The 21,954-nt window shown below is 44.2% G+C and overlaps 1 protein-coding gene across 2 annotated transcripts in view; it reads left to right on the top strand.

Annotated features, from left to right (window-relative positions):
- LOC123765080 (lachesin) overlaps window positions 1–21,954 on the top strand; it is a 51,753-nt gene that overhangs the window by 15,526 nt on the left and 14,273 nt on the right. For both annotated transcript variants that reach the window (XM_045753514.2, XM_045753513.2), the window contains exons 3-5: window positions 9,720–9,838; window positions 17,693–17,900; window positions 18,063–18,221. In XM_045753514.2, coding sequence (XP_045609470.2) covers window positions 9,720–9,838; window positions 17,693–17,900; window positions 18,063–18,221 — 486 coding nt within the window. The remainder of the gene's footprint in view (window positions 1–9,719; window positions 9,839–17,692; window positions 17,901–18,062; window positions 18,222–21,954) is intronic.

Here is a 21,954-nt window from a genome sequence, read left to right as displayed (position 1 = left end):
GTGATTAACAACTGATTGCGTTGCAATCGCAGGTATATGAATGTTTCACCCCACTTACTGCAAATAGAAATAATTGCAAATAGAGCCAAAACTTCTCACCTGAGCTGTCCTAGGTCTATGCACAAAATTTTGAGATATATTAGTATAAATTTATATTCAAGAAAATATCATTTTTCATCGCACAGTTAAAATTTGAGAATTGATCTTTCGGTGTCGGCCTCAGCTCGGACGAGCATAACCACATTAGCAAAACAAAGGACCGGAGAATTTATGAATATATAAACAATATGAACTATCCCAAGCGGTCACAAGACCGTGTTTGGTATTTTTGAACATGTGTGCGCGGTGGGATCACATTTGCGTCTCTCCTGAAATACGAATCACGATGAGTCCGTAAGTAGCACAACCAGAGGTTCTACTAAGGGGAGGGATTTATCAGGGGAAAGTGCCAAGCCATTACGACTATATAGCACTTGGAAGGGGGTCAGGATAAGGATTAGGCATGGGACGGAGGGAAAGGAATGGTGCCCAACCACTTGGATGGATCGGGGGATTGAACGCCGACCTGCATGAAGCGAGGCCGTACATAAAGTCTTAGATGACATCTAGTTGGTACCCACACAATCCTGTCACTGATCACAGGTAGTCCACGTAGCGTCGTTCCACTAGTCCGCGGAAATTGGTAGTTCGCGAAAAGGCCGTATCATTACAGGCCGGATTACGATGGGTGGGAGTTATGTATAGATCTCATAGCTATAGTTTTGTGAGTACAGAGAGCAACAGTCGATTATCTACAGCGTGTTCGATATTGTGTCGTACTGCTTTAGAACCAAGACTCAACCTTGTACCAAGTATTATATATGATGTTATGGCATATTCTCTGATTCTGGGTCAGGCTGTTTTAGCTTTTCCGCAAGTTCTTTCTAAACTTATATGGCAAGTATTAAAAAAAATACGATCCGGGAAGACTACTTAACATTATATGTGTATATCGTAAATCTTTATTAGCATTAATTTTAAAGATTTATACGAATTGCAATAGGAAAGATTAATGAAAATGATGTTTGTCAGTTAGTAATTACACAAACCTCTTAGAATATATAAACAGTTCGTAGTATCCAAAATCCTGATATCGTGGAGCAGCTTTGCCTTCGTTATCTCTTAAATGTGGTTTTAAACGACTGAAATCATCGTCGGCACATCATGTGATGCCTCTGATATCTTCCTCCAACCCGTTCTCGCACTTTATTACAGTCAATATTACTTAACTTATACCTATAATAGGTTAAGTAATAATTGTAATTACGAAGCAATAAGATGCTTATCTTAACATACTAAGAAGGTTAGGTAAGGTCGGTGTTTTTTATGAAGCTTTTCAAGGTAAACTAGTATGTTTAGTATGTCACATATGCACGTATTTAATAAGTCAATATTGACTATACGAAAGAGCGAGAACGGGTTGCTTCCTCACCATGTAATCAATGCCATTTGTACCATAAGAAGGCGACAGAATATTTTAACCACCCATTATGTTTCTAAAGTACACATAAGTATTGAACGAATTGATGCAAATTTGCGAGCTCAAATCACCCACTTGCAAATATATAAATCTGTACCTGTCACAGGCAAATATTCCCCCCAGTGTAAATAAAAATCTGTCACTCAAACATACAGATCTGTCTACCAGCGCCGGGGAAAAAAAACATTAACATTCATTGTTCATAGTTTAGATTTTAAACACACAAAGACATAAACATTTAGATTCCATAAGGATTTCATACCAACAACTTTACCCCTTAATAGAGCCGGTTGGTTGTCCCGTTTTGACTTAAGAAAACAAAGAGAATGATTACTTAACACACAAAATAATGAACATATCCACCCATGCAAAATTATATAGTTTTAAAATATATATATATATATATATATATATATATATATATATATATATATATATATATATATATATATATATATAAACATATAAAGGTATTAACCATGCAGCAACGAAATTTGTCCTAGTTAATGATTTGGCGCCAATTTCCAAGCTCGACACACCTGGGGCGTGAGTAGTGAGGACGAAGGGGAAAGGGGACTATCAGGCGGGGAAAGCGCCAAGCCATTACGACACTATAGCGCTTGGATTAGCGCCAGTCAGGTGTCAGAACGGGGGTCAGGTGTCATGACGGGAGGAGGTCGAGTGCTAAATGACCGGAGCCGGGGTCGTTCGAGTCGATGTTGCAAACTGGGTTCGTTATCCTCGACGACATAACATGTTGCAGCACCGGACGTTAGGGTAGTGGCGGGAGAAGGATGGGTGGTCGTCGCGTTGGTGGTTGTGGTTGATTGTTGTCGTGTTGGTGGTGGTTGATGTTAATGTAACTAGCCTCAACTACTCCATAAGTAAACCTCACATTATCGCTACTCGGCACTAGAGATGTGTTGCCTTCTTTAATATACCATCTTTTTACTCCAGTTCTCAAACCCCCTCTAAGAATTTAGCATGCCGCGATCATATCCACTCTCCGGTCTATCCTGCATAATTGTAAGATCAAATGCCTTCAGTCCTTTTTTTTTAACTCCCTCAGTTTCGGAACCAAACTTTTGCTAAACCTCTAGATTTTCTCCGTCTTTTCTTCCATTATGGTCCCCCAATGTGGGGCTGCATACTTCAGAACTGGTCTCACGAAGGTAATGTTCAAGGTTAATAAGGCTCCGTTGACTAGGGTCCAGAATAGTACTCGAATTTAGCCGATGTTTTGTTTGAAGTTGTTGATCTTATGTCTTCTCAAAGCTTTGGATATTCTTTTTTGTTTCTGTTTAAAATGTCCTCCGTTTATAAGTCACAGTTAATAACGTCTGCTCCTTCTTCACAACACTCTCCCTTCTATACATTTGTCTGGGTTGAACTCTAGCAACCATCCCCCAGACCAGATCTGTAATTTCTCTGGGTCATCCCGGAAAAATAAGAGAGACAGAGACACCAAGTTAAGAGACATCAAGAATAGGACGAATCCAAATCTGTGGCACATCCCAAAAGTCTGTTATCTTCAATCTAACATCTCTTCCCCTTACTGTGACTCTGTTAGTCAGTCTGCTCTCCCTCAGGTATCCCTGTCCGAGTTTACAGTTTGTACGAGTCTTTTGTGAGGTAAACTATCAAAGGCTATTTTTTTCAGTATAGTAGAAGATTGCAGTCAGCCAATCCATCTCTTATTTTTTTCTTGTTCTATTGCTGTCTACTTGTAATAGAATTCGTGGTTGGTTAGGCAAGACTTCCCTTCGTCGTGTTGGTGCTTGGCAACGATGTTTTTATGTTTGTGTGTGAGAGAAAGTGGGTGTAAGCGAGATTGTGAGAGAGGGAGGGAGAGAGAGAGAGCGTATATTCATCTATTTATGCCTACAGAATCAAGCTGTTAGCTCTTGGACCCGGTCTTTCTTAGACAAAATCTATTTACTCCATCTGGGCTACTATCAATTTCATTTTCACACACATCCCTAAGATGCCGCCCACAACAGCTGACTATTTCCTAGGTATACCTATGTACTAAATAGGGAATATCAGAAAAAAGAAACTCTGCAGAATTATTCATGTCTGGGAGGCCATCAAACTCAGGTGCCTGGATTGTGAACCGTAGACGCTCACCACTCACCTAGTTGTGCTTGCGGATGTTGAGCTTCGGCTCTTTGGTCCCGACTCTCAACTGTCAATCAACTGGAGTAATGGTTCCTGAGAATATTGGGCTGTATCATACCTACATTTGAAACTGTGTATGGAGTCTGCCTCAACCACATCAATTCCTAATGCATTCCATCTGTCAACTATTCTGACACTGTAAAAAGTTCTTACTAATATCTCTGTGGCTCATTTGGGCACTCAGTTTCCACCTGTGTCCCCCTGGAATAAGAACAAGGGTGAGTGCCGGTATATACTTACCAAACCCGCTTAGTATGCGCCAGCAGACCTACTGTCCTGCTTCCTAATTCTTAAGAGGTTCTAATATCTAGATCTAATATACTAATTTTGATATCTAAGTAATAAGTAATTCTCGACCTAACCCGTACATGGTTGCCCCTTAGTACGTTGACCAGACCACACACTAGAAGGTGAAGGGACGAAGACGTTTCGGTTCGTCCTGGACCATTCTCAAGTCGATTGAACGACGTTTCGGTCCGTCCTGGACCATTCTCAAGTCGATTGAACGACGTCGTTTCGGTCCGTCCTGGACCATTCTCAAGTCGATTGAACGACGTTTTGGTCCGTCCTGGGCCATTCTCAAATCGATTGAACGACGTTTCGGCCCGTCCTGGACCATTCTCAAGACGATCAATCGACTTGAGAATGGTCCAGGACGGACCGAAACGTCGTCGTCCCTTCACCTACTAGTGTGTGATTTGGTCAACTTACTTTAGCCACGTTATTGTGACTCATCGCCTGCCCCTTAGTACCCTCCCTATAAACTGCAGAGCAGAAAAACAACATCATACCAACATACCTCCTTACACGTGCGTAGATACATAAGCGGCCACATGACGTACACAGCTCATACAGGCTTACACACTTATTATTAAATTCAATTTGTGCCCGAGCATCGCGCCAAAATAAAACGACAGAAGCTAAAAATGACGAGCAGCACAGGACGAGTCGCATAAAAGTGCAGAGCAGCTGGTAAATAATTTATAAACACCGGCAGTAAATCAAGACTGCTTTCCACACACACACACACACACACACACACACACACACACATACACACGCACACACACACACACACATACACACGCACACACACACACACACACACACACACACACACACACACAGCGCGCGCGTTGTTGTCAGAGTAGTTAACAGGTAGTTAACAAGAGTAGTTAGCAGATGGAATGCATTAGGCAGTGATGTGGTGAAGGCTGACTCCATACACAGTTTTAAATAAAATATGATAAAGCCCAGTAGGCTCAGGACTCTGTACACCAGTTGATTGACAGTTGAGAGGCGGGACCGAAGAATCCAGAGCTCAACCCCCGCAAGCACAACTAGGTGAGTACAACTAGGTGAGTACAAACACACACTTACACACTCCCTCTCTCTGTCTCTGTCTCTGTCTGTCTCTCTCTCTCTCTCTCTCTCTCTCTCTCTCTCTCTCTCTCTCTCTCTCTCTCTCTCTCTCTCTCTCTTACACACGCCCATTTTTGTGCTCTGTGTTTTATTCTATTATCCGTGTCATTGTTTTATCTGATTCTCTCTATCTGTGTCTTTTAGCGGGTGCTCTCTCAACCCACCCTTCTATATCTTTCTCCGAGTACACAATCGACTTGAGAATGGTCCAGGACGGACCGAAACGTCGTCGTCCCTTCACCTTCTAGTGTGTGGTCTGGTCAACAATATCTTTCTCTATTTCTCTCTTACGGTCAGTGTACACATTTCAGAAAGACAGAGATAATGAGACAGGGAGACAAACAAAAGAAAGAGAAAGGGAAAATGAAAGATGGATATATAAAAAGCGACATGCTCCAATCTCGCCCGAGTAGTACTATAGTACAATCATCACCAGGTAGAGTGCTGGCTTCGGCACTAATGACGCTCCCACACCTGGGGTGAACCTCCCCCCCCACACACCTGGGGTAACCCCCCCCCCACACCTGGGGTGAACCGCCCCCCCCCCCAAAGTCAAAGCGTTCGTTTTAATTTAGACATAAGGTCGTTTTTAACTAATAAACCTTAGAAAGGAAGAGAAAAAGAGAAAGGTTTTAACTAATAAACCTAAGGTTAGGAAGAGAATAAGGAAGAGTAAGCCAGTGTTTACTGAAATGTAGTAAACAAAACAAAAGAGAATATGTAAGAATGGGTGAAAGTGTTTAATACAGATATGGGGATACAAGGACAGCAGTGTTGAAAGTGCAGAAGCTTTCCTTTCCAAACCCATCCCCTTTGGTGGGGGAGGAGGGCGGAAAGCCTTCATGATACGAATATGTACAGGTACGACGAGCCTAAATCACATCACTTCGAAAAGATTCCAGGTAATAAGAATTATTTACCTCACTTTATTTCATTACAAAGTGATTTGCACATCAGCGGGAAGCCTTACGGGCTACTCAAGCCCGTGCCACCTCTTGGGTGACTTAAGCTTCATCCATCAATCAAACGGGAGGCCTGACATGTAGATATACACTGGAGACATTTCCCGTCACGCAGGGTGCAGTCGCACCTCCACAGATCTCCAGTATCAGCTCTTGATACTGGTAATGGCTCAAAAGGGCTACCACTTACGGGCTATTCATGCCCGTGCCACCTCTTGGGTGGCTTAATCTTTATCAATCATCAATCAGGTAGGTATAGCCCCGTGAACATGTCCTTATATCATTTCCACTTCTTACAGCTAGTCCCAAATGACGCAATTATCATAATGTCCCCAATAGTCTTCTCCATACATCTCGACAGTATTAACATGCATGAAACATGATTTCTGTGTGTATTAACATTCTCGTGTTAAAATATACGAGACAGTGTGCTGCATTAAAGATAAGTTTAATGCTATATACGTTAATACTTGGGAATTATTAACGTATTCGAGAGACTACTATGTGCGACACGCGTTAAAATCTAACAAACGTCACATGTTAAATTATACGACACGTGTTAAATTATATGACACTTGTTAAAATGTACAGCAAGTGTTAAAATGTTAGATACGTTAGATACAATATTTTTATGTTGATGACTTAAAAATAGAGCACAAAAATGATCCATTGTAAACTGGACACATGATGAGAGGCATGATAATAAGATAGAAAATATGGTGAGACGGGACACATGACAGCATGGGACGGCATGACAACATAGGAAAGGAACGGCGCATGTCATGGAAGAACACATCATGACCGGATACATGTTTTAACCGGACACAGAAATAGATAGTAAAATAGAATACACATAAGGAAATCATAGGTAGAACACGTGTCAAGAGAGGACACGTGTCAACAGATGACACATGTGTCAACATGCCACATGTGTCAACATGCCACCCTTGCCCTCCCATCATCTGGGTGTCCATCAGTATATTCCGATAATGTTGGCTTAATAGCGTCCTTCTGTACAGCTAAACTATCTATTTACCGAAGGAGGCTGAAACAATTTATAATAACTTCCTTGGCTAACCTGAAATAAACTTTTTTGATGTGATTTTTCCTCCGAGGTAGGAAGAGGGAAGAGGTATTTGATCAGGGTCGTCTCTGCTTCCTCTTTGGTCAGCCGTGAGGCTCTCTCTCTCTCTCTCTCTCTCTCTCTCTCTCTCTCTCTCTCTCTCTCTCTCTCTCTCTCTCTCTCTCTCTCTCTCTCTCTCTGTCTCACATTCTTCTCAATTCACTAACTTGTCCTTTGTTGAAGAAGAAAAGCCTGTACGTACCCACAATAAACCTTAATAAAAAAAACTGGAATAAAAATATAACGTAGTTTCGGACCACACAACAAGGACGACAAGTCCACTTCTCTGACTTTCACTCCTCTTTCAGACAGACGCAAATCTGATTGGCTTTGAGGCGGGCGCCTTGTTGTTTCTGGCAACTGTACATATGACATATTCAACCATACAACTTGGCATTGTAGCGTCTGTTTCGAGTCGGGTTTATTATAAAGGTTTTTAATATGAACAACTGTACATAACATGAAACTCAAGGAGTATCAATGATGAAAAGTTCCAGTACGAACTTTTTTTTTTGCAGTTCAGGACATTTTTCAGAAAACTTCAAAACGCTTTGATAGTGAAACATTCCGAGGATTAAACGTTCGATGGTGAAAACTTCAAGAGACAGAGTGAGCGAGAGCGAGAGACAGAACAGAGAAGAGAAAGAGAGAGAGAGAGAGAGAGAGAGAGAGAGAGAGAGAGAGAGAGAGAGAGAGAGAGAGAGAGAGAGAGAGAGAGAGAGAGAAAGAGGGAGCGAGACAAAGAGAGAGACAGAAAGACAGAGAAAGCTAACTTTCAACAGGAAATTTCTCTGGCAACAGTCCTGGGCCACAACGATTTGCCTAACACAATAACACGGGAAATTGACCCATCCCTAAGTTCATCTTCTGACCGTATGGGGCCGCGTCTAGCTCTCCTCTTGTCTCTTCTGACTTCCCCTTCTCCCTCTTTGCCGAGGCTTACCCCATCTCCCTCTTTCATCGGCCTCCCCATCTCTCTCTGTCATAGAGGTCTCCCTATTTCTCTCTCTCTCTCTCATAGAGACCTCTCCATCTCAATCACTGCTGCCTTCCCTTCCTTGTCTTCTTCCCTTCTGCATTACTTCCTCCCCCTTCGCCTCCGTCGCTATAATTGTCTTCACCCGTTCAATTATTTCCCTTTAACAGCCTCCTCCTTTTACTATTACCGCCTCTACCGGCGCCGCCTCCTGCGGCCGCATGTGCTTCCCTCATGACCACGAGGAATAGTGGCTAGTTCAACACGAAACAAATCCGTGAATTAATATCTAATAATCGGGTCATTCTCTCTCTCTCTCTCTCTCTCTCTCGTACCCAAGACTCCTCCCACAGCCTCTTGTGTGAGGCATGTAAGCCTCCTGAGCATTTTTGCTCAGCCTCTTCCTTCAGACTCCTCAGTCTCTTATCCGTCAGCCTCAGGTCGACATATATAGAGTCCGATAACTTGAGATTCATCGTCCGTCTGAACTGGATAAGACGAGTCACGTTTTCTTTGCATTTTGAGTAATGAACCACAGTAGTGTGTCATAACATGAGCGCTCAATCTCTTCATGTTTACAGTGAGCGTTGACCCGCACGTGCAGGTGTGAGGTGTATCATGTGTCCTTATACTTTCTCTCTTTTGAGACGTGAGTCTTAGTGCTGCCTTTCCCTACTTAGTCTGTAAGTCCAGTCGTAGTATCCAGTTCGCTGCTTTAGTCTGTAAGTCCAGTCGTAGTATCCAGTTCCCTGCTTTAGTCTGTAAGTCCAGTCGTAGTATCCAGTTCCCTGCTTTAGTCTGTAAGTCAAATCGTAGTATCCAGTTCCCTGCTTTAGTCTGTAAGTCTAGTCGTAGTATCCAGTTCCCTGCTTTAGTCTGTAAGTCCAATCGTAGTACCCAGTTCCCTGCTTTAGTCTGTAAGTCCAGTCGTAGTACGCAGTTCCCTGCCTTAATCTGTACGTCCAATCGTAGTATCCAGTTTCTTGCATAAGTTTGTAAGTCCAATCCAGTTCCTTAGCTGAATTTTTTTTAGTTGTAACTCATTATATTATTTCTGGGGTTTTCTGATTTGGATTTTCGTCTCGTACTCTACTTCTTGCAAAGTTCTCGCACTGTGCGGTCAATGTTTCCTCGTGCGACAAGTGGTCAACACTACTATCCTCACCAAGTGGTTAGTATTATCTATTTTATCTAATGACCAATATTACCTCTCCCCCCCCACACACACTCATCCATGCTCTCCCACTCACAACCTCACATGGGAGAGTAAACATAGTCTAAGCTACTCTATCTCTTTGAGATGTATTTTATTCATAAGCAGGCGATGAGTCACAATAACGCGGCTAAAGTATGATGACCAGACCACACACTAGAATGTCTGGTCATCATGTATTTTATTGTCTCAATAAACGTACTTGAACTTGAACCCACAAACCCATGTTTTCTTACCCACAGACCCCATGCTCTCCCACGCATACTCACCCATGTTCTCGCACGTACTCACCTCGTACTCACCTCGTACTCACCTTTCACCTACAGGGAGCAGTGAGGACGTTGGCGCCCTGCCCAAGTTCATCGAGAACGTCCCCAACATCACCGTGACTGTGGGAAGAGATGCCCTTCTGCCCTGCACCGTCGAGCAGCTCAAGGGCTTTAAGGTAAGGGACTCCGCTTACCTCAGGGCTTTAAGGGAAGGACTTACTTCAAAGCTTTATGGTAAGGGGCTAAGGCTTATCTCTGGGCTTTAAGGTGAGAGTTTTGGTTACTTCAGGATGTTACAAAGTTAAGGTAAGAGCTACGCTTCCTTCAGGGATGCTAAGCTTAGCTAGGGCTTCGCTTTCCTCACGACATTAAGGTAAGGATAAGAGGAATCCTTGTAAAAATCATGTCTACTTTATGACTTTTTGATGGACACTAAGACCATTTCAGAGTCTACGCTAACAACCACTTACATATCTAACTCCTAGATAAAGATCCACACTTCCCTTAAAGATTTAATTTAAAGACCACGCCTCTTTCCTTGAGAGAAATAAGACCTTTGCTTCCAGGTTTAAGGACTACGCCTAAATCCCCCCCCCCATGAGTAATGCAGGACCATATATATCCCATGCAAGGTTATACAGCTGTCCACGTTACTCTGCGTCAAAGAGAAAAGGTCACAAGTTTGTCTCTCACAGAGGCCACGCCCAAGCTACGAACACGATGCATCCTGACAGAAGAAGCACATACATAGAGTATGTGTACTGTATCTTATAAGTACATAGAGCTGCAGAAGGCCTACTGGCTCTTAATTCAGGCAAATATGTCACTCAAACAGCTGTTTGAGTGACAGATTATGCTATAACTTATACTCCAGTCTGAAACATAGGCCAAAAGCTAACAGAAGTTGTTGTTGTTAAAGATTTCGCTACTCAGGGCGAAGTGTCCATGTAGCACGGGCTATGGTGAGCCCGTAAACCCGTTGGCTTGGGTTTAACAGCTAACAGAAGTCACCTGTTTGTTATATTCTTCCCTCGATTCTCGACCAAAATCAGCTGAGTGCCACGCCCTTTCCTCCTCACCTTAATCCTTCTCTCCCATTCCATCCTTCTCTCTCACCCCCTTCCCACCCACGCACCTTCCCTCTCACCCTCCATCCCACACCTACACACTATAACTCTTCAGCCAAACCAGCGTCCCCTGCAGCTCTCCCTTCACCCATCTGAGACCCGATAAGGACTCCATAGTCGGTCCAGAGACGGATAATCAGGTATTTCCCACGTCGTGACCATCGTCGCACTTCGGAGCCCCGGGCGCAAGCAAATGGTCTTTCTCAACCACTTTCCAGCTTCCCGATGGAAAAAAAATTTCCACGGGCAGTCATTTTTTGTTGCGAAAACCCGGGTCGTAGTGTTGATAGCCAGGACCAGCGCTTGGTGGAGAGGGGTTGTGGGGGTCTGGAGAGGGGTTGTGGGGGTCTGGAGAGGGGTTGTGGGGGTCTGGAGAGGGGGTTGTGGGGGTCTGGAGAGGGGTTGTGGGGGTCTGGAGAGGGGTTGTGGGGGTCTGGAGAGGGGTTGTGGGAATCTGGAGAGGGGTTGTGGGGGTCTGGAGAGGGGTTGTGGGGGTCTGGAGAGAGGTTGTGGGAGTCTGGAGAGGGGTTGAGGGGGTCTGGAGAGGGGTTGTGGGGGTCTGGAGAGGGGTTGTGGGGGTCTGGAGAGGGGTTGTGGGGGTCTGGAGAGGGGTTGTGGGGGTCTGGAGAAGGGTTGTGGGGGTCTGGAGAGGGGTTGTGGGGGGTCTGGAGAGGGGTTGTGGGGGTCTGGAGAGGGATTGTGGGGGTCTGGAGAGGGTTTGTGGGGGTCTGGAGAGGGGTTGTGGGGGTCTGGAGAGGGCTTGTGGGGGTCTGGAGAGGGGTTGTGGGGGTCTGGAGAGGGGTTGTGGGGGGTATGGAGAGGTGTTGTGGGGGTCTGGAGAGGGGTTGTGGGGGTCTGGAGAGGGGTTGTGGGGGTCTGGAGAGGGGGTTGGGGGGTCCCAAGGGGTGTGGGGTGAGGGTTTATGGTTGGGGGGGGGGGGTTATGAGATGGAGAGTCGGGAAAGGAGGGGACGAGAAAGCTGTGTGACTTATAAGTTATAAGTCACACAGAACTTAACGTAACGTAACGTAACGACGCAACTTATAAGTTGCGTCGTTACGCAGAGCGTACGGTTGTTAATTATATGTGTTTACGTTTTTAATATTTTGTTTTGGTTTGAGCATTTGACTGCGACAAAAAAAATAATCACGCTACACTTTTTTTTGTGATATTTTTCATAGATTTACTTTACATTCTTGCTTCATCTTTACATTCTTGTTCCAACCACATATTCTTGCTTAAGAACATAAGAACAAAGGCAACTGCAGAAGGCCTGTTGGCCCATACGAGGCAGCTCCTATTTATAACCACCCAATCCCACTCATATACTTGTCCAACCCGCGCTTGAAACAATCGAGGGATCCCACCTCCACAATGTTACGCGGCAATTGGTTCCACAAATCAACAACTCTGTTACTGAACCAGTATTTACCCAAGTCTTTCCTAAATTTAAACTTATTCAATTTACACCCATTGTTTCGTTTTCTGTCTTGTGTTGATACTTTTAATACCCTATTAATATCCCCTTTGTTATGTCCATTCACCCACTTGTAAACCTCTATCATGTCACCCCTAACTCTTCGCCTTTCCAGTGAATGCAACTTAAGCTTTGTTAATCTTTCTTCATATGAAAGATTTCTAATTTGGGGAATTAACTTAGTCATCCTACGTTGGACACGTTCAAGTGAATTTATATCCATTCTATAATACGGCGACCAAAACTGAACTGCATAATCTAAATTGCTTCATCTATACATCCTCCTCACAACCTTATATTCACCATCCAACCTTCCAAATTTGCTCCAACTATACACTCCAGGTGCCTATATATGTTCTTAATTTTACCTTCAATTCATGTTTACAGATTTTATGTGCCTGTACCTGCCACACTTCTCCACTCATTACAGTCTTGGCCACATCTCCTGCATGGTGTGGCAGTCGTCCACGTGAGAGGTGGCCTCACGTGTAGACTAGTCTACACGTGAGGCCTCTAGTAGACTTTGTAGACTAGTCTACTCTACATTATCATCGTCAAGGGTCCATTTTTTCTCGGTTTTTAGCTGAATTTTTCATTTCGATGAAGGCGATGAGTCACAATAACGTGGCTAAAGTTGACCAGAGACGTCGTCGTCCCTTCACCTTCTAGTGTGTGGTCTGGTCAACTCAATTTCGATAAAGTTCGTGAGTGTTTAATTTCGTGAGTGTTTGAGTCTTTGATGTCTTTTCATATACTTAAAGGAAAGAGTAAGGACTGGTACTCTAAGCCGTGATATCCTCATCATGGTCAACTTAGCAAAGAAACCGTTATCTTGCTATCATGGCTCCTGCACGTTGGCGCCGGTGACTCGTTCCTTGCTCTCTCCGTCAGGTCCAGCCCCTGATGTATGCTACTTGTATTGCGATGTGTTTCGGATCTAATAAAGTGTGCTAATAAAGTGAGTCTCAATGACCATCTCTTCTGAGTGTGTAAATGGATTTTCTCCTTGGAAGAAAGTGTCCAGGTCAGCGTCTTTTTCGCTATCGTTTAAGTGGCGTCGTCTCGGCTGTCTCGTTCCGACTCGAAACTGACGGAAGGTGTTGGGCGAGGATGTCAAAAAGCGCTAATTTAATTATCAGATAAAAGCTACGTGATCTGATGACTTGGTCTTTTAGCGGAGATGATAAATACGTTCAGTCGATAGGCAAGGAATAGGCAGCTGGATATCACTTTAGATATCCACTTTGCCTTCACAATAGCCACAGAGCAGCTCCAGCATAGTTATAATGGAGGTTCGAAGTCTTGGAGACTATAGCGGTCATTTCGTACTATCCACCCATCCTCTGAAAATAATAGAACTTATCCTAACCTAACCTAACCTAACCCAATCAACTAACTATTTGGTCGAAAGATCCAATTTATGTACTGATGGAGCTTCAAAAAGTTCACTTTTTGTATCTTCAATTTTATGGGGTCCGGAAGAAATGAAGCTAAAAATCAAAAGATTTCTCTAGGCCTAATATAGCACCTATATGCACCTGAGATAGCGTATATTAGGCGATGAGTCACAATAACGTGGCTAAAGTATGTTGACCAGACCACACACTAGAAGGTGAAGGGACGACGACGTTTCGGTCCGTCCTGGACCATTCTCAAGTCGATTGTGAGAACGACAATCGACTTGAGAATGGTCCAAGACGGACCGAAACGTCGTCGTCCCTTCACCTTCTAGTGTGTGGTCTGGTCAACAGCATATATTAGGCCTAGAATACACACCGGGAGGTTTGATTAGGATCTATATTCACGTTGCACTTAAAAATATATTCTCATTTGGTCAAATTCTTTCATACAAAAAGTCAACGTATTAGTGGTCCATCACTATATATTGGATCACTACATATAATCACTACTATAATTTTGGGAAGACGATCTACATAATACGATTTACTAATGAAGTTTTTTCCAATTAAACCTATCTAACCTAACCCCAATCAAACTAAACCTAACAAAACCCTACCTAACCCAACCTCCCCTACTATTACCAGCGACCTCAGTTATATACAATTTCAACCAAATGAACAAATCCACAAGGGCCGTGACGAGGATTCGAACCTGCGTCGTGTAAAATCCTGGTTTGTGCCTCGGAGAGGCTACGGGATCCAGTAAGTTCAGTAGAACTTCGGTTTCAACTCTTTTTAACCCTGTCGTAGCTCAGTCGATTAAGGCAGTGTCTGGGATGCTTCCGGCCGCAGGTTCGAATCCTCGTCACGGCCCTTGTGGATTTGTTCATTTGATGCGTCACGTTAGTGTGATTGTGTGTAATTTCAACCATTATTAAAACAATCGACTTGAGAATGGTCCAGGACGGACCGAAACGTCGTCGTCCCTTCAACTTCTAGTGTGTGGTCTGGTCAACATTATTAAAACAAGTTCTGTGCAAGACTCCTGTGGAGATAACTTTCCCAGTTTACATATCTAGTAGAGAGGAACTGTACTTTCTCAAGGTGTCAGAACACAGCATCAGTGGCTGCGGAGTAGAACCCGAAGGTTTGCTGTAATAAAAGGCAGGAATCCTGGCTGTGTTGGGCTGACGAGATGCTCTGTAGCTGCTGCCATTTGCTCAGGCAAACCTGTGATAAACACACAGCCATATCTTGCCCGGAGGAAGAGTATGCGAGAAGCTGTAAGTAATGTCTGGCCAGCGTGGGCACCCTTTCATATGTTTCTGGTCCTCACGCGAAAGGTCAAGAGAGCGAGAGAGAGAGAGAGAGAGAGAGAGAGAGAGAGAGAGAGAGAGAGAGAGAGAGAGAGAGAGAGTAGGAGAGAAAGAGAGAGAGAGAGAGAGAGAGAGAGAGAGAGAGAGAGAGAGAGAGAGAGAGAGTAGGAGAGAAAGAGAGAGAGAGAGAGAGAGAGAGAGAGAGAGAGAGAGAGAGAGAGAGAGAGAGAGAGAGAGAGAGAGAGAGAGAGAGAGGAGAGAGAGAGAGAGAGAGAGAGAGAGAGAGAGAGAGAGAGAGAGAGAGAGAGAGAGAGAGAGAGAGAGAGAGAGAGACAGACAGACAGACAGACAGACAGACAGACAGACAGACAGACAGACAGAGAGAGAGAGAGAGAGACAGAGAGAGAGAGAGAGAGAGAGAGAGAGAGAGAGAGAGAGAGAGAGAGAGAGAGAGAGAGAGAGAGAGAGAGAGAGAGAGAGAGAGAGAGAGAGAGAGAGAGAGAGAGAGAGAGAGAGAGAGAGACAGAGAGAGAGAGAGACAGAGACAGAGACAGAGACAGAGACAGACAGACAGACAGACAGACGAGAGAGAAAAACGAGAGAGGAGAGAGAGAGAGAGATAGACGAGAGAGAGGAGCAAATAAATGTAAAAAAAAAAAAAAATCAGCGCCGAAAGGCAGGAAACGTTTAGAGTGTATGGGAAGGAGAAGAAAGTGGTCATCAAACTAACCCTGCATTCATAAGGGGAGGACAAACCGTCCTCTTTAGCATATAAATTAGACCATGTTGCATGTTATTGTCACTTATAAGTCACCAGCATCGCAACCGCTGCATCCCAACCGAACCTGGAGACACCGTCTGGGAAGCCTTCCGTACTGAGGCAAACATATCTACTCTACACACACTAAGCTTTTTTACGCATTCTCTCTCGCATCTTTTTTTAATATCAGGGATTCTCCTCTGTTCCCTAACACCCCCTTCTTCTCCCTTAAACCTGGGGGGGGGTTAAGGTTCCCCCTTTCCCTACTCACTCTCCCATTTCCAGGATCCCTAACCCCATCTATATACCCCTGGACCTCTACCCCCCTCCTGCGCCTCAGCAAACACAGCTCGAAGCCTTGGCTCTTAGGTCTTGAAGAAGCCTGGAAGAGGGCCAAGCCTCCGTCGGTTCTCGGGCCTGTTATCTAAGTATGCGGCCTCTGTCTCGCTTGCCAAATTGCTGCGTCTGGCTGGAACCCGGTAAAGCAGGCCCGGGGGCGGCCGGATGCGAGAGTTTCATCACTGTCATCTTAACTCTTCTCCTCTACCTTACACCAGTAATTTATTATCACTTTTTTTTTGGTTCAGGGTGAGGTGGGATTTTGTATGTGTACTCACCTACAGTTGTGCTTGCGGGGGTTGAGCTCTGGCTCTTTCGGCCAGCTTCTCAATTGTCAATCAACTGTTACTAAGGTACCTATTTACTGCTAGGTAACAGGAGCATTAGGATGAAAGAAACTCTGTCCATTGTTTCTCGCCGGCGCCGTGAATCGAACCCCGGACCACAGGACCACGTGTGCAACGTGCTGTCCACTCAGTCACCAGCCCCTCCCTATGTGTATATGTGTGTGTGTACTCACCTAATTGTACTCACCTAATTGTGCTTGCGGGGGTTGAGCTCTGGCTCTTTGGTCCCGCCTCTCAACCGTCAATCAACTGGTGTACAGATTCCTGTGTGTGTGTGTGTGTGTGTGTGTGTGTGTGTGTGTGTGTGTGTGTGTGTGTGTGTGTGTGTGTGTGTGTGTGTGTGTGTATGTGTGTGTGTGTGTGTGTGTGTGTGTGTGTGTGTTGGTCGTTGTAATAATGGAGCATTTGCAAGATTCTCCTCTTTCTTTGTCTGTGTTGTGATGTGTTTGTGTTGCAAATGTCAGAAGGAATGTTTGCTTGGATGCTTGCCTCCTGATGTGTGTGTGGGGGGGGGGGCTGTTCCTTCCTCTTATTTTGAATCATTTATCTCGATTAACCTATTGTTAAGGCATTCACATTGTTGACGCTGGTGTATTAACACCGCTCGTGTATATAATACACACACGGTCAATACACTTGAAAATTAATGTATATGAATACAGGTATTTTGTTTACATTTAGCAGCCTTTGTTTACCCGTTTTCTTTCTACCCTTTTAACGACAGCTTCCGCTACTTACCCTCCATTTGTCGTTCAATGACTCTGACTTGTATTTATTTATTTATTTATTTATTTATTTACAGGAAGGTACATTGGGATTATGAGGATACATAGTATAGTAATTACATTCTTGTAAAGCCACTAGTACGCGCAGCTTTTCTGGCAGGTATATATATATCAAAACTAAGCTTACCTCACCACACGGGAGACATCTCCCGTCACGCAGGGTGCAGTTGCACCTCCACAGATCTCAAGTATCAGCTCTTGATACTAGTAATGGCTCAAAAGGGCCACCACCACTTACGGGCTATTCATGCCCGTGCCACCTTTTGGATAGCTTAATCTTCATCTTATCTTTCCTGCCTGACTTCCTGGCTTCTGTATCCCCTAACTAAGCCTTCGTGCCTGACTTCCTGGCTTCTGTATCCCCTAACTAAGCCTTCGTGCTTGACTTCCTGGCTTCTGTATCCCCTAACTAAGCCTTCGTGCCTGACTTCCTGGCTTCTGTATCCCCTAACTAAGCTTTCGTGCTGGACTTGGTGCAGGTGGCGTGGGTACAGGTCGACACACAGACCATCCTGACGATCCACAAGCAGGTGATCACCCGCAACCCGAGGATCGCCCTGCTGCACAACGACCACCGGACCTGGCACCTCCAGATCAAGAACGTGAGGGAGATCGACCGTGGCTGGTACATGTGTCAGGTCAACACCGACCCCATGAGATCCCGCCAGGGCTACGTCGACGTTGTAGGTGGGTAGTTGTTTGTAGACGAGGGAGATGGTGGAGGATTGGGGACCTGAATGACTATGATATCATGATATCAAACCTACGTATCCATCTTCACCCCCCCCCCCATACCCCATCAATCTCATCCCCCACTAACCCCTCACACTCTCTGATGTCCCCCCACAGTGCCCCCGGATATAATTGACAGGGAATCATCAGGTGACTTGACAGTCCGCGAGGGACAAGATGTGGCCTTGACCTGTCGGGCCAAAGGTCACCCTCCTCCAAGCATCATTTGGCGACGGGAGGACAATAAGGACATCGTCTTAGAGCCCGGAAACACAGGTCAGTGAAGGTCAGCTGGTAATTAGCGAATATGGTTGTTTAGGAACTACTTCATAATCAACAGTTTGTGGTAGCGAGTACAACAGGGTACAGTGTAGCCACACTCCATGGTACAACAGGGTACAGTGTAGCCACACTCCATGGTACAACAGGGTACAGTGTAGCCACACTCCATGGTACAACAGGGTACAGTGTAGCCACACTCCATGGTACAACAGGGAACAGTGTAGCCACATTCCATGGTACAACAGGGTACAGTGTAGCCACACTCCATGGTACAACAGGGAACAGTGTAGCCACATTCCATGGTACAACAGGGTACAGTGTAGCCACATTCCATGGTACAACAGGGAACAGTGTAGCCACATTCTATGGTACAACAGGGAACAGTGTAGCCACATTCCATGGTACAACAGGGTACAGTGTAGCCACATTCCATGGTACAACAGGGTACAGTTGGCCGACATATTTCATTAATACATAAAAAATAAATACAATTATAATCATATATCGAATCCAGCGTTTCCAAGTGAGTTGACACCGTCTAAAAACTCCTGTCCAAGCGCTGGATTTGTCTTGACGTCTAAGACAAATTCAGTGCTTCAACGGGAGTTATGAGGCGCCGAGACGGTGAAAGAGGCAACAGATCAACATTTGCAACTTACTACTGGAGTGTTCTCAAGAAAACAAAAAGTTGTAATTATTTGCCCTTTCAAAACAATTTAACTGCAATTCAGAGTTTGGATTGTCTTATCTAATACTTCGTATTTTTAACCGAATCGACTAATCCATCAACAAATCGACGTATTAGGAATAAATAAAGCAAGGTAATGTTAACGTTTCATGAGCATAGGTCTTATATGCAGGTTAGAGAGGAGGAGGGGGGGAGGGGCGTTGCTTGGGGTCGTACGTGTTATGTTAGGCAAAAAACAGTTGCAATTTTTACGGAGAGGCAACTCGAGAAAACGAACTGGATGGCAAAGCGTCTCAGAGAATGAAGAAACACGGACATTCTGAGTCCCATGCAATAGTGACCATCAGACGTCGAGCGATTGGCCTCGTAAAGTGGAGTTATTCATTGCAAATCATTAAATCACGAACGTGGTCGCCGCCCTCCCTGTGTGTGCGCGCGCGCGAGGTTGTGTGTGTGTGTGTGTGTGTGGTGTGTGTGTGTGTGTGTGTGTGGGTGTGTGTGTGTGTGGGTGTGTGGGTGTGTGTGTGTGTGTGTGTGTGGGTGGGTGTCAGTGTGTGTGTGTGGGTGTGTGGGTGTGGGTGTGGGTGGCTAGAAAGTGGACGAGGATAGCGAAGTGTGTTGGGGAAAAAGGGAGCAAGAAGCAGAGAAGACGTGCCAGGTCAGAGAGAGAGAGAGAGGGGAGGGAGGACACTCATATGACAGGCAAGAGGAACCATATATCAACACAAGAGGTGACAAGAAGGCCGCCTATAAGGTCCCTGGGCGAGGTTATGCCGGGAAGTAGACGCAAGTTTGTCAGTATGACCGACGAAGCTTCTGAGACAGAAGGAGGCAGAAGGAGGCAGAGAACAAAATGGGAAACAAGGGAAAGTGGAGGATGAGGAGATGAAAGAAAAGAAAAAAGCTCTACCATAAATAAGAAAGGCGAGTAGATTTCAGGGAAAGTGAGAAGGAAAATTTTAAACGAAAAACAAGCATTATTGAAGAGGGGTAAACAAAAATTACTCTAGGAAGATATGAAAGACGCGCCTAGAGTCAAAAAGTAAGGTTTGCAAGAGGCGACGGTGTGTAAAGGGAAAGGGTAGGGGTAAGGAGATGTGGAAAGGGTGTTAAAAGAGAGGGAGGAAAAGAGTGTTAAAAGAGAGGGGGAAAGGGTGTTAAAGATTACGGGCTATTCATGCCCGTGCCACCTCTTGGGTGGCTTAATCTTCATCAATCGGTGTTAAAGAGAGACTGCACAAACTAATTTGTCACGGGGAAGTAAAGCAAGACAGAAAATGAATGAAATAAACGAAAGAACGCTTCAAAAATAATGTAAGAGATCTGACTTCCCTATTTCATCGACTTGGAATCAATGATTCCAAGTAATCAATGATTACTTACACTTGGAATCAATGATTCCAATTCCATTAAATTGGAATCAAGAACAAAGACCATCATCACAATAATAACAACACTTATAACTCTTAACAACACGATTCACAAATTGAAAAAAAAGCTTAAGGCAAGACTTCAGAGTAGTGTATAACAGAGTCTCCAATACCGTGTCTGCTTATATAGACGACACATTACTATAGTTCCTCGTTCTCCATTGTTAGGTTATAGCTATAGGAAGGCTTCTTATAGGTTTACAGAGGTCCACCTTGTCCAACGATCGACCTACGTTCCCCACGATGCAACTCCGACTGCTCTGAAGTACCTGTTTACTACACCAGAGGTACTGTGTATGTTGAACAGACCACACACTAGAATGTGAAGGGACGACGACGTTTCGGTCCGTCCTTGGACCATTCTCAAGTCGATTTACACTGTGTATGTGTAAAGATACACAGCCAAACGCCTCGTGCTGCGTACGAATCCAACCCGGACCATGCGGTTGTAGGCGGAGTTGGTTGTTAATCTAGGTTAACCTTGCCTGGGTTTATATTCTTGGAAGAGGAATATATTTAATTTGTTGTAATCATTTCATGGGGCTTCCATTAACTTCTCGCGTTGCATATTCACTACGGTATGTTGTTGTGATTTTATTGTGTCTAGCTTAGTATAATTAACTTGGTGATGCCAATATACATTAGATATAAATGAATTTAATTTCCCCATTGGGTACACCTGATGTGAATAAATGAATTTGGAAAGATAAATTGAAAATAACAAAAATCGTTATGCCTGATTTTATGTTTCTGTTCTCTTACTCTCTGGATTAAGAAGAGCAATCAAGTTACAGAAATTCATGGTAAAGAAACTGATTAATGAATGATATATTTTCTACAACGTTTCGTTCCACACTGGAACATCTTCAGGTAATGAATATACAAGATCGATTGACTGAAGAAGATTATGCAGCCCAAGAGGTGGCACGGGCATGAATAGCCCGTAAGAATATACAGAGAGAAAGAGAGACAGAGAGAGAGAGAGATTTAATCACTCTGGTAAATATTAGCGTTGATCCGGATGTCAAAGTCAGTTAACGTCAGCCACAATTAAAGGAGCATTGACCGCTATTCAGAATTAATAATCCCCGCCCCCCCCCCCCCTCGATCCTTCTCACCTTAAAGTGAGACCATCGAAGCTCTCTCCTCCTCCTCGACAGGCATGATCAAGACGGCTGGCTATGTACCTACGATATATATATATATATATATATATATATATATATATATATATATATATATATATATATATATATATATATATATATATATATATATATATATATATTAGTACAGGCACTGAAAGCATTTCATGGACTGGTTTGTCCTACAACTGAACTACATAACTGGAACCTTACCTGCCATTGTTACAGGTACGCTACTTATATATATATTGCCGATGCGGTGAAAAACTTTCCTTTTTAAACATTGGCGCCAACCATCGTCAAGCGCTCATTAACGGAATAATACACTTGACACTAATTCACACAGAGAGTGTCAGCGAGCATCGACTTCGTTTTCTGAATGTTTCATGGCAGCGTTGCGAGGATAATGAGATTTAAGACCATTTCAGTGGCAAACTCCACTTTCGCAGGTGGTTCCGTCTCCA

This window comes from Procambarus clarkii, chromosome 29 (genome assembly GCF_040958095.1).
Source record: "Procambarus clarkii isolate CNS0578487 chromosome 29, FALCON_Pclarkii_2.0, whole genome shotgun sequence".
Taxonomy (NCBI): domain Eukaryota; kingdom Metazoa; phylum Arthropoda; class Malacostraca; order Decapoda; family Cambaridae; genus Procambarus; species Procambarus clarkii.
Note: the sequence above shows the minus strand (reverse complement) of the source record. Positions and strands in the feature narration are given on the sequence as shown.